Source organism: Pseudorasbora parva, chromosome 17 (genome assembly GCF_024679245.1).
Source record: "Pseudorasbora parva isolate DD20220531a chromosome 17, ASM2467924v1, whole genome shotgun sequence".
Taxonomy (NCBI): domain Eukaryota; kingdom Metazoa; phylum Chordata; class Actinopteri; order Cypriniformes; family Gobionidae; genus Pseudorasbora; species Pseudorasbora parva.
In genome coordinates, this window is record NC_090188.1 from 8,870,484 (window position 1) to 8,887,483 (window position 17,000).

Below are 17,000 nucleotides of genomic sequence, written 5' to 3' on the forward strand. Positions count from 1 at the left end.
ACTACATTTTAACTGGTAAAACTTTCCAATAAGGTTCATTAGGTTAACAATGTTACTTTTTTTTAAAACCATTTTTCAAGTATTGTTTATTGCTAGCTCATAATTCCTATCGCTTTAATTTAACATTATTGCAAAGATATACTATATAAATTAATTTAAAGTGACCTACTACACCAATAGTTTCTTAATTTTGTTAAAAAATCAGATATTTACTCAGTAACGCTTTAGTTTTCATTAGTTATATTTACATTTAACACAAACTAACAATGAACTGCGCTTTTACAACATTTAATAATCTTATTTCATTTTAATATCAACATTTACTTACATTTTAGAGTGAAAGCCGTCTCAACATTAGTTAATGTTCTCCATGAATTAACTTGCATTAATAAATAATGAACAATATATTCTTATAGCATTAATTAACCTTTGTTAATGTTAGCTAGTGCATTAATGTTAAATGAGTCCTTACTGTAAAGTGTTACCATTTACTTATTCAGCTAGTTGCATCAAAACGTGCTGGGCTTTACAAGTATTGCATCTCACCAATGATAATGAGTGCTGTTGTGCTGGAGCTCTAACATTACTGCCATTCAAGCGGAACTGGTTTGGTTCAAAACCATTTTTATAACGTCTTTTTTTTTTTTTTGCAAGCGCTTAGCGTTGCCAGCACTGGCCCTGTTACTATGGTGATAGACATTTTAAAACATTTTAAACAATGGGGATTGAGTCGCACAGTAGGCTTCTGTTGCAGTCCGTTTGGATGGTGGGAAGTAATGCAAGTAAGGTAAGAGCTTTGGAAGAAATCTCTCATTTGATTTAATTTTAGTGATTCTTATTAAAGTACAGCTTCGGTGCCTGAATCTCTTGCAATACAAAGAAACATTCCGCTCAAATGGACCCGGATACTAAACGGACTAGAAGGACTGTGCACAAGTGTAAACTTGACAGCATTCAAGACGCACAGCAGGGCTTAGACAGACCAATTCCTGACAAATTGGGCACTCATCAGCCAGGAGCCATCAGCAGTGAAATGCAATCAAATGACATGCTTTTTAGTGGGTGGAAGAAAGGACAAGAACTCCCAAGTGCTAAAGCGCAACATGCTGCAGTAGATATACTTGAGAACAAGTTCCTCAAAGTGCGACAGAGTTTACTCCAAAACACAACTGGAAATATCAATCAAGATTTTAATGAGCAGACAATGGAATCCCTGCACAGAATTCTAGCAGGAACAGATCTGCTTAAAGAAGAGGCTACGATGAGTATCCTCGGGTCAAAATATGATTTACCGATGGGCAGTAACTCTAAAGCCTTACACCTACCCATCGGTTATGTGATTAGATCTAATTCGACAAGATCTGTTGAATGTTCCTCAAACCCACCCAAAGTCATTTTGAAGGAAATATCTAAGGGCAGAGAAAAAAGCAGAGCTGACAAAAGCTCATCTTTCAAGGGCAAACATCTTGACTTCTTTGAAGTCGTGAAGGAACAACTGCAACAGAAGGACTTGGAGAACCAACATCTCGTCCATTTGTTGTTGGTCAAGCAACAAGAGCTGAAAGAGATATCAAAGCAAAAGGAGAGAGAAACCCAGATTCTTACTGAAAAGCTGAAATGTGCGGAGCACAACAACACAGAGATCACCACCAGGTTTGATCATATCTGTGAAAATATGAAGGAGGAACTAGCTGAAGCCAAAACTAACAACAAAACTTCGATGAAGCAGCTTAAAGCGCTGATGGAGAAATACGAGCGCCTCAAAGCGCGTGCCATTACGATGAAGGACCAGTTCAACCTGGAGCTCAATGAGAAAAGGAGCTGTCAGAAATCATTAAGGAAGCTTCAGCAGGTGTCTCAAGAGCTGCTAACAAAGCAGAAACTTCTAGAGGAGCAAAGAGATGTAGCAGGACGAGATCTCGCTTTGTGTAGAGAGACCTTGCAGATGATGGATGCTGAACACAAGAAGAACATCAGCATTAATCAGAGGCTTGAAGAGGAGGTGTTGGCCATGAGAAGTGAATCTGCGAACCTCAGAGATCATTTACGTAAAGCTATGGAGAAGAACAAAGAACTCATTCAGGCGACTCGCTCCAAAGAGTCCGACAATGAGAAGAACGTAAAGGAGTTTCAGGAGATGACCGGAAAACTGAACGCCGAGCTGGAGAAGTGCCGAACAGAAAGAGAAAAAGCGCATCAGCAGGTGGAGACCATGAAATATGAATCGAAATTGATTCACAACAAGCAGAAAGTAGAGATGCTTCAACTGCAGGAGCAGCAAAATGCCTGTCTGCAGAAGTCTGACGGTTTGAGAAGAGAGTGCGAGGCCTTGATGGAGATGGTCAATAAACTCAAGAAAGACAAACAAATCCTGACAGAGAAGCTGGAGACCATTAATAAAGAAAAGACGGTGTCGCAGATGGCAAGCGCCAAAGAGGGAGAACGACTCAAAGAGGCCATTCGTTTGCTGGAGCGAGAGAGAGAGGTGCTGTTAGCAGAGATGGAAGACTTGCGTAAGGATTACCTCGGCCTCAGCGACAGGATCACGCAGAAAATGGGCCACATGGACGCAGCTGATCCTCCCATGACCATTACTGACATCCCTACAAAACAAAGAAACTCACACAAGATCTCACCTATTGATGATGGTATGATTTCTTATTCCATACACACACCTAGTGAACATTTCAAGGCCAAAAGGTATTACAAATTAAAGTAATGAAATTGACACATATGAAATGTATTAGTATTTTGTTTGTCCCTCTTCTGCTTTTATTACAGCAGCACTTGAGCTACGTGAACTCTGATACTTTGTTCAAGTTTACATCATAAACTCATAAATCTGACAACACTTTTCAATAGCTTCATTAGTTAAACTTACAAGCTGCACTTCTACAGCATTTATTAATTTTTGTTCATGTTAATTTAATTTACAAATAAATTAAAATCAGAAGTTGTGTTTTTAGTTAATGCACTGTGAACTAACATGAACAGCTGTGTTTCTACTAGTGTTAACAAATATACTGCTTATGCTTAGTTTGGTTCAATTATTTACAATAAGTTTAGTTAGAATAAATTAGTCAAGTGAATTTAAAGTGATGAAATGGATATATATTGTTAAATTATTGTAGCCAGACCCACATCAAGATGTTTGGTCTGGAAATTCACCATAGACAGGGCTCAATCCGAGGGGCGGGATAAACAGTCGTCTATCAAACTCCCTCTGCACACGATTGGATAGCGCTACAACCAACCAGAGCAACGAAGGTGAAACAGAGCTCGTTGACAGATTAAACTTTCACCGTATCCGCAGGGCTCTACGCTAACTTTTTTCTTGAGGAGCACTTGTGCTCCTAATTAAAAAAAATTAGGAGCACAGTCAAAAATTTAGGAGCACATTCTAATCCATCAAACACATTCAGATTATAACTTTCCCATTACAGGACGATATTTGTCCTTTAATGTCCAGGGTCATTTTTACCATTATAAGAGCAATATTTTCTAATCTTATTAAATGTATGAATCATCTGTCAATTTCTTAAATTCAACATAATTCTGACATAATATTATCATTAACTTCTGAGAGTACAGCACAAATACACACACACACACACACACACACACACACACAAAAAGCAGAATTGGACTTCATACAATCAAACACCTATGCATTTAATGCAGCTCATGGGTTAATGTTGTATGAATGTTTTTGAATTTAGAAATATGTACAAATTAAATTTTAAAAGTTTAATATTTTAAATAAAAAGCCCATGCAAAGTATAAATATGAAAATAAAACTGCCAGTAGGTGGCGGCAAGTCATTCAGTCATAGTTCAAAACACAGATTCATTTGAATCGAATCGCTTGGAGATGTGAATCAGTTCTGGTGAGGCTTTGTGTTGTGGCTAAAACGTTGTTACTCAATATCAACTTGTCTATTAGATTTTTGTACGAGATCAGTATCACACATGCAATCATGCCAATACTCGGAGCTTTAGCAAGCCGTAACTTTTGGCGCTCTGGCGCTTCATAAACAGAACCGCATGCGCCTCGCGGAAGAACATTACAGCCGGATCTAATTCTCTCTGTTTGTGGTGAGTCCATAGACCGTAAAAAAAATACGAATCACGCAGATATTGTGCTAATCCGCAGCGGGAATAACTTATTTTGTGTGTACAGTGATTCAGAATAAGACAAAAACCCGGTTTGGAAAAAATCTTTATGATATACTTGCTCATTATATACATTTAGTATTTTTTTTAAACAGCATGTGTGATAAAGATTAACTCAAGGGCTTTTTAAATGTATTATTAATACATTATTGTTTGATGGCATTTATGCCCCAAGCATCCGCTAATTTCTGGGCTTCTTTATGATAAATGTGGCATTTCCAGTTCATTTTGATTTGGCTGTAAATAAACAGCGCGAGGCGTCTGGTAAAGTGCGCATGGCTGCGTCGTCACACGTTTCACTTTGTAAACAATCGTTGTTTAAAGTGTAGTCCGTCGTTTTTGCACTTCTTCTGCTGACTGAAGGCATGAAAAGCAGTTGATTGCAGTAGGAAACGTAGCCTATCAGTTTCTCAGTGTTGATTCACTCCGTGTTGTAGTTTTTATTCCGATTGTATTACACATCCATTCATGAGAATAGATCGGGTCACTCGCACCGGTGCGCCTAAATATTTTTTCACAGTCGCACGCAGTAATTTTTAGGCGTAAATGCGCCCAAAATGGGCGTTATGTAGAGCCCTGATTCCGGTCGGCAAAACTCCGAACACATCTTCCCTTTTTAAGAATGACTTCAGTGCCGTTCTGTTCTTTTATCAGAGAAAAGCTTAACTCCAAGTCTTCTAGAATCGCGGTCAAAGCTGATTCGAAAGACCGCCGTTCGCCAGCTTGTTTACTAGTAGAACGCAAGCGCAACTCTGCCATCATGTTAAGCCCCACCCACCAACTCTCCACGATGTGATTGGCCTGACCAGAGTTTGGTTTTTACAGCTCAGAAGGGTATTGAGAGTTGCTAGATATTTGTGGCAGATTAGATTTGCTGCCGCTAGGGTGCGTCTAGATTTCTAGGCTAAAATTATCTTAATTTCTAAGTAAATCATGCTCTTTTCAACATTCTATTAATAAGAAAAAAATCATGGTTTCTAATATATTGAAGCAGCACAACACTTTGCAACATTAATAAAATTGTTTCTTAAAGGGGTGGTTCCGTGTTTTTTTTTTCTAGGCTTGGCTGTGTTTATAGAAAAGAGTATTACATTTCTTAATACTTTTTTTAATTTTATTTTTTATTTAGAAATTTTATTTTACTTCTATTTGACCTTTATTCCACATCGCTCTCTCTACTGTCCTTTGAAGGGCTCGTTTGCTTCCATAAAGCCTATCCCTCCGAAAAACGTAATGATCTTAGATTGGTTAGATGGCCAAATGCAGTTTCATGTATTTTTATTGGCTGAAGTGCCAAGCACAGGTTGCCCAGAAACGCCACGCCACGCCACAGAAGTCACGGTGTTTATGTTAATAGCAAGGGTTTATGATGTCACCAACCCAGGAAGAAGCTCCTTGTAGTCTAAACCGGTCGTTTTTGTAAGCAATACACTTTAATAGATATCTGTTTGCATTGAATTTTCAGCACTGTAACTTTGCAGATACTGTTTATGCTCAAGCAGCAACATTACACTAACTAAAGTTGAAAAAGTGAAATCGCACAACCACCGCTTTAAAGGGATGGTTAACCCAAAAATGAAAATTTGAAGTTTACCTGCCCCAGGGCATCCAAGATATAGGTGACTGTTTCATCAGTAGAACACAAATGAAGATTTTTAACTCCAACCGTTGCAGTCTGTCAGTTGTATAATGCATGTGAATGGTAAAATCTAATCTATCAGAGTAAAGAACACGTGCACAGACAAATCCATAATAAACCCTGCAGCTCGTGACGACTCGATGTCTTAAGACACACAATGACGGTTTGTGTGAGAAACATTGTGTACATTGACCTCACCAGAAATGATCTTGCGCTGAAGGCTGGAAATCGTGGCATAGAGATTTAAAAAAAAAAAAAAAAAAAAAAAAAAAAAAAGACTTATAAACTGTTCAGTTTCTCAAACCGTCATTGTGTCTTAAGACCGTGTCGTCACGAGCTGGAGGGTTTATTATGGATTTGTCTGTGCATGTGTTCTGTATTCTGATAGATGCATGTGAATGTTAGCAAAATTATACGACTGACGGACTGCAACGGTTGGAGTTAAAAAAAAAAAATCTTTGTGTTCTAATGAAGAAACAGTCACTTATATCTTGTATCCCCTGGGGTAAGCAGATAAACATCAAATGTACATTTTTGGGTGAACTATTCCTTTAACCTCAAACTTCTGAATGGTAGTTTACATGTCCATTAAATCACAAAGATACTCATAACTGTATGAATTCTGTGTTTGGAATGCAATCATCTCATTGTAATATTTTTCCCCTACAGTGATTCAGGACATAAGAAAAAAACTTGAAGAGGAGGACAATCAGCAAAAATAAACAAGTCATTTTGTCTTACTAATTCTGATGGATGTTAGCTTAGCTACTGGGGCTTTTATAAAATGTGACTGGCACTTGTCTCAAAAACTACTTTGTCATTAAACAGTATTTGTCAAGTTACTGAAGGAGTTGTAATAATTCTCAGAGGTAAAGCAACAATCTATCAATCAATGGTTGATATGAACTCCGAACCTTTCCATGCCCTAAAGAGCGGTGGTTTGAATCCCAAACCCGTCCTGGGGACCCCCCAGCAGTGCACGTTTTGCATGGCTCCCTCCATCTAACACACCAGATTCAACTTATCAGCTCATTAGTAGAGACTGCAAGACTTGATTTAGCTGTGTCTAATGAGGGAGACATACAAAATCTGCAGTGATGAGGTGTCCCCAGGACAGGTTTGGGAACCACTGCTATGAAGGTGGTGTTTGAATGGAGGGAGGCATCTGTTGGTTTTCTAGCGCTACAGCTAATGCACGCACATGCTTTCACATAATGCAGTCATTCTTCTTAATGCACATTTAAATAAACCTCAAAAATACTGAATACAAAATATTTATTATATTTTGAAGACATGAAAAATAAAACAAAGAGGAACGTTTGTGTTCTACAGTATTCTAGAAGATCAAAGTGCTTCGAAGCAGTTTACATGTAAATGAGTCCTATTCAGTCAACTACATGAAATGTACAACAATATTTACAGAGTAGCCAAAATGGGGGATTCTTTCTGTTAGTGCAAATCCTCCCGCCAAAAAAGTCGACATGAAATGAAAAATGTTAAAACTGCTAAAAGAAATTCATAACCAAGAATGAACTGATTAAAAGCAGCAGTGGTGGTCAACATAAAAGTCTAAAATAGAAAAGATCTCAATCTTTCTGTAGAACCAGCAGGCAGCTTTTATACCAGTTAACATTACTTGATCAGTTTAAGCAGTGGAAATAACTCAACTTTGGCCTAGCTTCAAGCGTCTATGCTCTCAGGACAGACTGATGTCAGCGTCGTCATCTTTGGTCTCAATAACTTTAAACACCATGTCCTTCTCCTTTTTCACACGCTTCTTGGCTTGATCTGAGAAGGGAGATTTGATTCACATTAGAGGGGCACTACAATAAAGTATTTATATCACCACCATATCTGAGATGTGAAGGACATTGATCCACTTACTTGCTAAATCACTGCGGTCCAGCAGGATCTCCAGATCTTTGTCACTGATGACCTTTCCTTTAGTGCCTTTCACCGCCCTGCAACAGCATGAATCATGTCAGGACAGTGATGCAACTTACAATGCAGAATTTGGCAATCCTTTCTGATGGATTAAACTCTTGCAACAGTTGAGATATACAGTATGAATATCTGTACCCATCATAGTCTCGGGACTTCAGTAGTTCTACAAGCTCATTTACATCCACGCAGCTCTTGGTCTGTTTGAGTTCTGCTTTAGAACCTTTAAATTTATCTAAAATGACAAACATGAGGGGGAAAAAATGTCAGTCACAGCAAAAAATATCAATCCTTCAAAAACAGTTTAATTAAACTCAAAAGTTGCTAATGTGGTCATCTTAATATCTACATACTTTTGTGAATGACCATCTTCTCTAGCTTTCTCTTGGCAGAGGCTCTCTCCAGGATCTTCTCATCAATGGTGTTGGCCGTAACGAGGCGGTAAACCATCACAGGCTTTGTTTGCCCAATACGATGACAGCGATCCTGTGCCTGCAAATCTGCCTGAGGATTCTGCAGATCAAATTGATCCAAAAATAAATAAATAATACTGATGAGGGTGTTTTCATTCACATAATTGAAAGAAAATGGCTCAGTTCCAACTCAGATTTCTTTTAATTTAGAGTCACATGAACAAGTTTTACATCCAAATTCATACCCAGTCACTGTCAAATATGATGACCGTGTCGGCAGCAGTGAGGTTGATCCCGAGACCACCAGCTCGTGTGCTCAGGAGGAAGAGGAACACCTCTGGATCAGCAGCAAACTTCTTCATCTGCATGAAATAGTGTGGGTAGTGTTCAGTGTACAGTTGAAGAAACTAATGCAATGGCAATTTGCATTAAACAAACTAAAGCTCACATTCTCATCTCGGTCAGTATAACTCATTGAGCCATCCAGTCGGCTGTACTCATAACCCCGGAGATAACAGTAATCCATCAGAATATCCAATATGGAAGTCATCTGACTGAAAACCAGCACCTGTTAAAATTAAATAAAAAGGATGTAGATACAATTAAGAAAAATAGCAACAAGCAAAATAATAAATGCATTGTATTTTATTTTGCATTTCAAATTAACATTTCTTGCAAATCAGCATATAAAAATTAGAATCATGTGAAGACTGGAGTAATGCTGAAAATACAAAGGTTTTATTTTTTATCTTTTTTCTTCTTCAAATGTTTAACATTTCATTGTATTTATCAAATAAATGGATCCTTGGTGTACAAGGGACTTTGTTCAAAAACATTAAAAAAAAATCTTATACCAAACTTTTGAAAAGTTAGCACAGATTAAAAATTAATGCAGAAAGCATTGCATATTTTTAGGAAACTCAAATGAAACCCTATAAAGTGCTGTACTGCGTGCATCATAAATATCCAATGCACCTCTCAACCTTACGTATAAATCCACACATACAAAAAACTGAACAGACAATTAAATGTGCACACAAATGGATTGTGACGCTCACTGATAGAGCCGTTAATCATTAAAAGGCATGTATGAGAAGTGATCATTACCTTGTGTCCTCTTCTTTTCAGTTCAGGAAGCATTCGATCCAGGATGAGAAACTTCCCTGATGCTTCCACTAGCTGCTCATCAATCTGTACCAATGAGATGAAGATTATTGCACTTGTTCTACTTCCTTAAACCAATGTGATCAAATAATTTTACATCTAGTATAAAGTGAAGTACCTTGAAGTCTCCGGTGGCGGGGTCCAGAGGATACTCTATCAGGTAAGCATGGTTGCAACACCTCTTCAGCAGCATCAGTACGTTTTGCAGTTTCAAGTTGATTTGAGCATCAACAGGCATAAACACATCCACCACTGGACTGGAGCTAAAGAGAAAGTAACCATGTCATGTTAAAAACATTGTGACATTAAACAGCTGAGTTTAGAGCGGAGGTCAAATTGGTACACAGACCTTTCCTGGCTCTCCATCTCTTTCTGGACTTTCTCTAGATATTTCTCAAGGTCTTTCATAGAGTCATTGTCCTTCTCGGAATAGTCCACCAACTTCCTGGACCTGCGTTTTGGCCGGCCACTGGCTGTCAGCTGCACAGGTCCTGATTCATCCTTAAAGATGTGAAAAAGACAGTAAATCAATCATGAACAATCAATCACTTTCAAACATGTGTAATATTTTAAAAGGCCTATTCAAACCAACATGAACATTTCAGCATGATAAACATGAATTTGAATAAACACCTGTTAATGTGTCTGTTCATTTGGTGTTCATGTGTCACGTATTTGATGTTTAGTAAAGACTTAAGTGAACAAAAATCTGAATGGCTGTTTGAAAACTTTCTTCGGTACACAGCGCTGTGCAACTCTGTTTCCGACAGCAGCTTGTTATGGAGTAACCAGTGTATTTACTGAGGGACTTTTCCATAAGTGCCACCAGAATGAATTTGCATTTTCATCCAGCCGGTCTAAACAAAATCACATGCCAAATCAGACTATTTTCATGCCATATATTCGTGCGGGTGTGAACAGGGCTTAACACTGCATAAAACTAACCTTCTCCTGACCCAGCATCTTTGCAATAGTCTTGTTTACAATGGCCATGTAAAAGGCCTCCTGTTTGTTGGTGAGCGGTGCATACACAATAATCTCTTTCTTAGGAGGAACCTCCAGTGTGACATCTGACTTCAGTCTTCTCAGAAGGAATGGTGTGAGAATCTGAAAAGTAAAAACAAAAACAAATGATATATATAATTAAAAAGTGCATTTGCATCAGAACCACAAGCAATATACTTGCTATAGCAGCTAGCTTACATCTGGCTGAAAAACATTTAAGATGGTGTAACTCCAGCAATATCTAATTAACTTTATTAATGTCATGTGAAGATACCTGATGAAGCATGTGAAGGATCTTTTGCTCTCGCTCACTAGCCACAATATTTTCTGCGTCAGAAGTGATGGTACTTATGTCAAACCATGACTCAAAACTAAGGGGAAAAATATTGACATTAAATACAGAGTTTGCATTTACAAAAAGCTAAACAATTTGTGCCTTTTCACATGCTGGATAACAGTGTCACTTTGAATGAAAGAAGCCACGTGCTCCTTCTTACCTTTTCAGGTCATCAAACACATCTGGAAGGAGGAAGTTGAGGAGGGACCACAGTTCAGACAGGTTATTCTGCAGGGGGGTTCCTGTCAGGAGCAGTTTGTTGTCAGCTAGCAGCATCTTTAGTTCTTGAACCAAACGACAGTTCAAGTTTTTAATCCTGTGGCCCTCATCCACAATCAGATAGTTCCAGTGGAAACGCTGAGGAGACAAACATTATCATTCATATAAATTCACCACTTTTGCACAAACCCTTGACAAACGGGTCTTCTCAGAATCAAATTAGGCAAGTCTGTTTATAAATGACTAAGAAGTTTTTAAAACTGGCTAGAAAGAAAAAAAACTATTCTGCAAGTACCAAATATGCAACAGCAGATCTGTTTACCTGAAGAAACTTCCGGTCTCTCATGGCTATTTCAAAGGATGTTACAACAACAGGGCACATTTTGAGTGGACCCTGGTGCTGACGGATCTTTTTCACCAGGTTCATCCTCTCATTTTGAGGACCATGATAAAGTAGAACAGACACCTTAACAAAGAGCAAAAACAAAAGAGTGCATCAGTAGTCAAATGGATAAAACTGTCAAATTGCTTGTCTTAAAGCAGTCATTTCAATGACGATGAACTCCAGTTATTGATTCTCACCTCTGGGGTAAAGCGCTTGAATTCTGAGATCCAGTTTGGAAGAGTGGACAAAGGAGCCACAACTAGGAAGGGCCCAAGGACCTTCTTCTCAACCATCATTGCAATATGGGCAATGCATTGTATGGTTTTTCCAAGACCCATCTCATCAGCCAGGATACCATTGATACCATTCTCCCATAACATCTGAAACACAAACACCAGTTTATTAGCCATCATACAAACCTAATACACATTGAGATGCATAATGAACATCCTCCAGCCCTCTTCAGACACTGAGGATTACTATACTGCCCTCTTCTGGTCATCTACGCCTCCAGGAAGCACTTACCCTGAGCCACTCTATGCCTTCCACCTGGTACCACCTCATCACACCCCCAGTGAAGAGGTTGGGTTGCTGTGCAGGTACCGGTTGGCCATTCACGGTTCTCTCTGGATCCAGCATCTGCTTGCTGTTTTCCCGCAAAGTCTCAGAAAGCCTGCCTTTAATATCGGAGTTTGTGTCACTCAGCTTCTCTATATCCTCAGCTTCCAGCTTGACAGATGCATGTGGCTCCTATACAAGACAGATCAAGAAAAGTAATGTAGTTCATTAGTCTACTTGTATGTTTTATATGGTTGCAAAGTTATGTTAAAACTTGGCATTAATATATTAAGTGCAATCACAGGTGTTCAGCATTTTACAACAACTTCAAATACGGTTCATCCAAGCAGAGTTGGAGTCCAAAGTATACCCAAGCATGGTTTTTAATATTAATACGTTTATTTAAAATGACATTTGAGAAAAATTAGAGACTTTTTTAATTCATTAAGTTTCTCACCATTTCTGAACAAACTTACACAAGGCAATTTTTTTAGGCAATATACACAAACTTAAGTTATATCAAGTTTTTTCAGTTCAAAACATTAAACAATGTTTAAATAAAATATAAGCCTAAAAAAAGCATTATGAGCTCAAGCAGCGTGAGCGGGGATCATTATAGACATTCAAATTATAGTCCATATACAGCGCAGGATCAATAACTCAATCCCTAATATTTTATATTATAAACAGATTCCCACAAATAATAGTTAGTCCACAGTCAACTTAAGTCAGCACGTTAAGATATTGTCGTCAACAACTCGTGTCCAGGAATGAACCATAGACTGTAAAAAAATAATGAACCCGTTTCTCGCATATGAAAAGTAAACGCACAAATGGCGAGCGGCAAAATCGCAAGAAAAGCTTGTGTAGTGAAAATTACACAAAAAAAATCATCCAATATCATCCAACATCCTATATGTTTTAGAATAAATATCAAAACATCCATAAAATACTTCTCAAATATTTTTTTTTAGAATAAAGTTGCACCAAAATTGTATTTAACAATTGTATGGATTTGAAATATAGGGTTCTGTTTTAATGTACTCAGGAGTACCTAAAATAAAAAGTTTAATATACAGGTTTGTGGCAATTCATTTCTTTTTAATTACCCATTTATGTTCACTGTTCTTTTTTATAAATACCTATAATATTTGTATTAAATCTATATTCATTTGAGGTGAATCGAGAATTGAAATCGGTTTGAGGGCTTGTGAATCGAAATGGAACATGAAACGATACCGAGCCCTAATGCTGGATTAAACACAATAATTTGATGCATTCATATAGCATTATTTTTACCAGCTGAGAACTCAGAGCTCATAAAATGTTCAAAACAGCACCAGGATTTCCTCCGTTGTGTGCAGAAACGAAGATCTGCAGCAAAAGAGACGGCAGTTCTGTCATCTGTACTGACTAATGGGCAGCACGGGTCATTTGATGAGAAGAACCAGGTATGCTTTTTGTGCGTTTTTTCTAGAATTTTCGAAACATGCTCGCCGGACCAAATATTGATGAGGCACTCACCTCTTCGTTGGTCCACGTTTGCCCTCTAACGTTAACGTTGCTCATTTTGGATACATTGACCGATCTTTCTGCGTCGTCCAATCAGCTGGCTTGTAGCGTCGAATTGTGACATTACGTCGTGATTTTGGTTAGTTTACATGTCTTTGATCCGTGTTGCGTTCATATATCAATCGAACCGCACCAGAGTTTGTTTGGAAGCGGACCATCTCTTTTTTAAGCGGTATCGGTCTGCTTGTTTGGTGCGCACCAGGGATCGGATGGCAGCGTTCACATATGTTCAAATGAACCGCACTAAACGAGCAATCTCACCAGGGTTTGTTTTATTCGAACCAAACATGACAAGTGTGAACTTAGTGGGATTTATCATGGCTTTACAGCCAGCAAAACAACACAGTATTCTATTTTTCAAATATGAATGACTGAATAGTCATTCATGCACACCCCTAGACCTTATTTAATCACTCATAACTTTTAGAGTAACCGTGTAGACACTGGAAAAAAATTGAGCTTTCTAGTGTGCATGCTGACTAGGGCTGCCCCCTAATAGTCAAAAAGAAGGAGCTTGGTAGACAAATGAATCAGTCAGTCACAGAAAAAAAATTATTTGACCAAATCAGTGATAGATTGGTAACAGCTGATCCACAAGGTAATAGGCCAGGCAAAAAAAATATTCCAAAGTGTGACAACATTTCAAGAACAACCACAAAAAAATGATGTGCAACCTCGGAGATGACTTATTTAAAACACATTTAGTAGCCTACCATCAGTCACTTTACAAGGCTGCTCTCTATCGTTAGCATGAACCTCCTAGATAAACGTTGGCTAATATCAGGCGCATATCCAAGTGTTTGTGCCGATTGTGGAAGATAAATTAACTAATTTCTAATAACCAAACTCATGTTCCATTCTGATAAAATGAGAAGACCGAGATGAGCGTAAAGCCGAGTCAGGTATAGCCAAATCATCTGCCTGATTACGTTTGCACAGATATTTCTCTTTTCATTAGCTGTATATTAAATGTATCCATTTGTTTATCATTTATATTTATGCCCTATATTTTAAAAATATTCTCATTAAATTTAGTTGTAAGGCTGTTATTTATATCATAGGTTATTTTGTATTTGTTCTGATCTCAGTAAAGTTCAAGCAAAATGTACATTTTATATGCTCATTATCATGGTTTGTCATTGAGCCGAAAAATAGCTTAAATAAACAACCAACAGTTGACTAGGGTTAGCCCTGATGTATTACGCCTGTTTGACCATGCGTACATATGCATAAAAACCATAACTTGGGTATAATTTGAGCTTTATATTTGGAAAACATTTTACAATTCCTGAAAAAGCATAAACACTCTACCTCTTCCATTTTTGGTTTTTTGGCTTTTGACAGAATTTCCTTAAAAGAGAGAAAAATCCACATCAGTCATTAAATACACATTTTTTGGTATCATTAAAAACAAACAAAATTGAAGACTCACCTCTTTGGATATAACGTCTGCGATTTTGTAATCCTCCTCCCTTTCTCGTTTCTTTCTCTCAACTTCACATATAAAAATAAACAGATTAATGTATCGCCCACCAAACACTGTAGAAACTCAATTCTTTGAAATGCAATCTGAGGGGCCTACCTTTTACGCTCTTTTTATCATTGCCCTGCAAAACACACGAAATTCAGTAACTACACCTTTACTTTTAATGAAATGGATCAAATTGTTGCAAAAAAAAAAAAAAAGCTGGATTCACAAACGTACCTTTTGCTTCTGATTAGAAGCTTTCTTTTCCAGTCTCTCTTTTTTAAGTTTTTCCTGTGTTTTTAAAAAATTAAAGTTAAGTTCGGAATCAAAATTGAACAATAAATAACTTATAACAATAAATAACGTGCATAAATTTGATATCAAAACTGACAACAAGAATTATTAGATTTCTAGTGTATATCACACTTTAATGGGTCTCAAGAAAGGAATGCCTTGAATTGTAGCCACTGCACAATGTCACAGGCGGTGCACAGCAATGATGGCATTTGATTGGCTCAGTTTTCTGCCACACAAATCAACACCCATGCCAGTCCACCATGTTATAAATCAACTCAGATGAATGCATTAAAGTAAGATTTATATCCGGAAACCGTAAACCTCCTAGCGAGACAACTCTTTCCTGTCTTTCTTGAACAATACTCACCTCTTGCTGCTGTTGTTCCATCTTCGTGAGCAGAAACTTTGAGTAAATGTTGCTTTTCTCCAAAAGATGCTGAAGTCTTTTAAATCGCATCTCTTGAGAATCTTTTTCCCACGACTGTCTGGCCTGTTAAAACAGCATTTTATAGACAATTATTATAGTTTAAATAACATTTAATTTAAAAATTGTGACTTGCACAAAACACTAACATACACAAGAGGCTCAAGGGCATTTCAAATGACCTTTCCATTACATTTACAGTACATTATTAAAATAAGAGGAGCTTAACATAACTAGATTTCCAAGTCTTTACAGGATTTATCTAGTCTTACAATCATTATTTTTTAATTCCCCTTATATTTACAGGTGTCCCAGAACCTGCACAAACCTAGCAGGAACCATATAAGTTAAATATAAAAAAATGGTTTACCTCCTGCATCATTTCTCTTTCTTTCTTCTCTCCCTCCTCCACTAAATGCTTCTCCTCCTCCTCCATTTCTTTGGTAATAATCATCTCTCCAGGCTGGCTTTTTTCTGTATGATGCAGAAGATTAGTAAAGTGAAATTGAATGTTGCATGGACTTGCACAGACAGGTCTGCCACCATTTCTAGAGGATTTACAGCGTGTGTTCAGTGTTTTACCTACCCATAGTGGTCTCCTCAACTGCAGTGCCCTCTGGCTCTTCAGATTCATTGGGTTTGGGGCATTGAGGAGAAACACTGCGCGTCTCTTCTTTGACAATGCTGTAACGTGAATGTGAAGTCAATTAAAACATAATTAGGGCTCTGCCAACACTTCATACTACATGCACAACAAATGCACTTACCCACTCATTTCTGCTGCTTTTAGCGGGTAAACTGGGAGTATAATTAAACGTTTCCGAACCCTTATCAAATGCCTGTAACGTTAGTGCAGTAGGTAACGTTAGAGCAAATAAGTATAACCAGTAACATTAACTAAAGACCGGATTAGTTAACATACAACGAAAACTTACACAACAAATTACGAAAGCGTTTTGTAACTGCAGAACGGAATGCAAACCGCATAAATGTACCCGAACGGAGGCCTTTTCTTTGCACAAGAAAAAAAACATACAAAAGACTGTCCTAAAAGCACATGAGCTCCAGACACACTGCCAGCAAACACACCAACCGCGCGCCTACAACGTGAAACTTTGCATCAGAGCGCGAGGCGTTTCGCGCCACTGTGGACGAAACCATTACAGCTCACATTTTGGAGGGGTGGACGTCTACATGTTGGTCGTTGAACAACTCGCTATATTGCAATACTACATAAACATATAGCTTTAATTCATTGGAATATAATTTTGAAGGCTTCCGAGGGCTTCCACTTGTAGACAAGCTTCTAACACGCCTAAGCGTTTGAGATTAAATAATACGAACCCCTTATACTGCGGTGCGTATGCAAACAGCCTAGTTGATATTTCCCGCGAAAGTACAGTTCA

The 17,000-nt window shown here is 37.9% G+C and overlaps 2 protein-coding genes across 2 annotated transcripts; one reads left to right on the forward strand and one right to left on the reverse strand.

Annotated features, from left to right (window-relative positions):
• The first annotated feature begins 717 nt into the window (after positions 1–717).
• Positions 718–6,590, forward strand: cccdc110 (coiled-coil domain 110 molecular ruler complex subunit). Its single transcript, XM_067421809.1, has 2 exons — positions 718–2,648; positions 6,481–6,590. The coding sequence occupies exons 1-2, from the start codon at positions 896–898 to the stop codon at positions 6,531–6,533; spliced, it is 1,806 nt and encodes a 601-aa protein (XP_067277910.1). The 5' UTR covers positions 718–895; the 3' UTR covers positions 6,534–6,590.
• Positions 6,591–7,069: 479 nt separating this feature from the next.
• hells (helicase, lymphoid specific) lies at positions 7,070–16,717 on the reverse strand. Its single transcript, XM_067420851.1, has 24 exons — positions 16,530–16,717; positions 16,362–16,433; positions 16,181–16,278; positions 15,965–16,068; positions 15,538–15,660; positions 15,111–15,164; positions 14,988–15,012; positions 14,838–14,899; positions 14,717–14,755; positions 11,801–12,025; positions 11,473–11,655; positions 11,213–11,356; positions 10,832–11,028; positions 10,609–10,705; positions 10,275–10,436; positions 9,679–9,830; positions 9,448–9,592; positions 9,273–9,356; positions 8,614–8,733; positions 8,411–8,527; positions 8,106–8,265; positions 7,891–7,987; positions 7,696–7,772; positions 7,070–7,599 (listed from the first exon to the last, which is right to left on the reverse strand). Exons 2-24 carry the CDS (start codon positions 16,367–16,369, stop codon positions 7,508–7,510), a joined length of 2,565 nt encoding a protein of 854 aa, XP_067276952.1. The 5' UTR covers positions 16,370–16,433; positions 16,530–16,717; the 3' UTR covers positions 7,070–7,507.
• Between the last annotated feature and the right edge of the window lie 283 nt (positions 16,718–17,000).

Bases quoted from the DNA above. Each gene is read 5' to 3' on its own strand.
- cccdc110 (XM_067421809.1), top strand. From the start codon at position 896: ATGGACCCGGATACTAAACGGACTAGAAGGACTGTGCACAAGTGTAAA. The intron at 2,649-6,480 runs GTATGATTTCTT...TTTCCCCTACAG, and splicing joins GATCTCACCTATTGATGATG to TGATTCAGGACATAAGAAAA.
- hells (XM_067420851.1), bottom strand. The intron at 11,656-11,800 runs GTAAGTGCTTCC...TTTGTGTTTCAG, and splicing joins AAGGCATAGAGTGGCTCAGG to ATGTTATGGGAGAATGGTAT. The intron at 7,988-8,105 runs GTATGTAGATAT...TTGTCATTTTAG, and splicing joins GAAGATGGTCATTCACAAAA to ATAAATTTAAAGGTTCTAAA.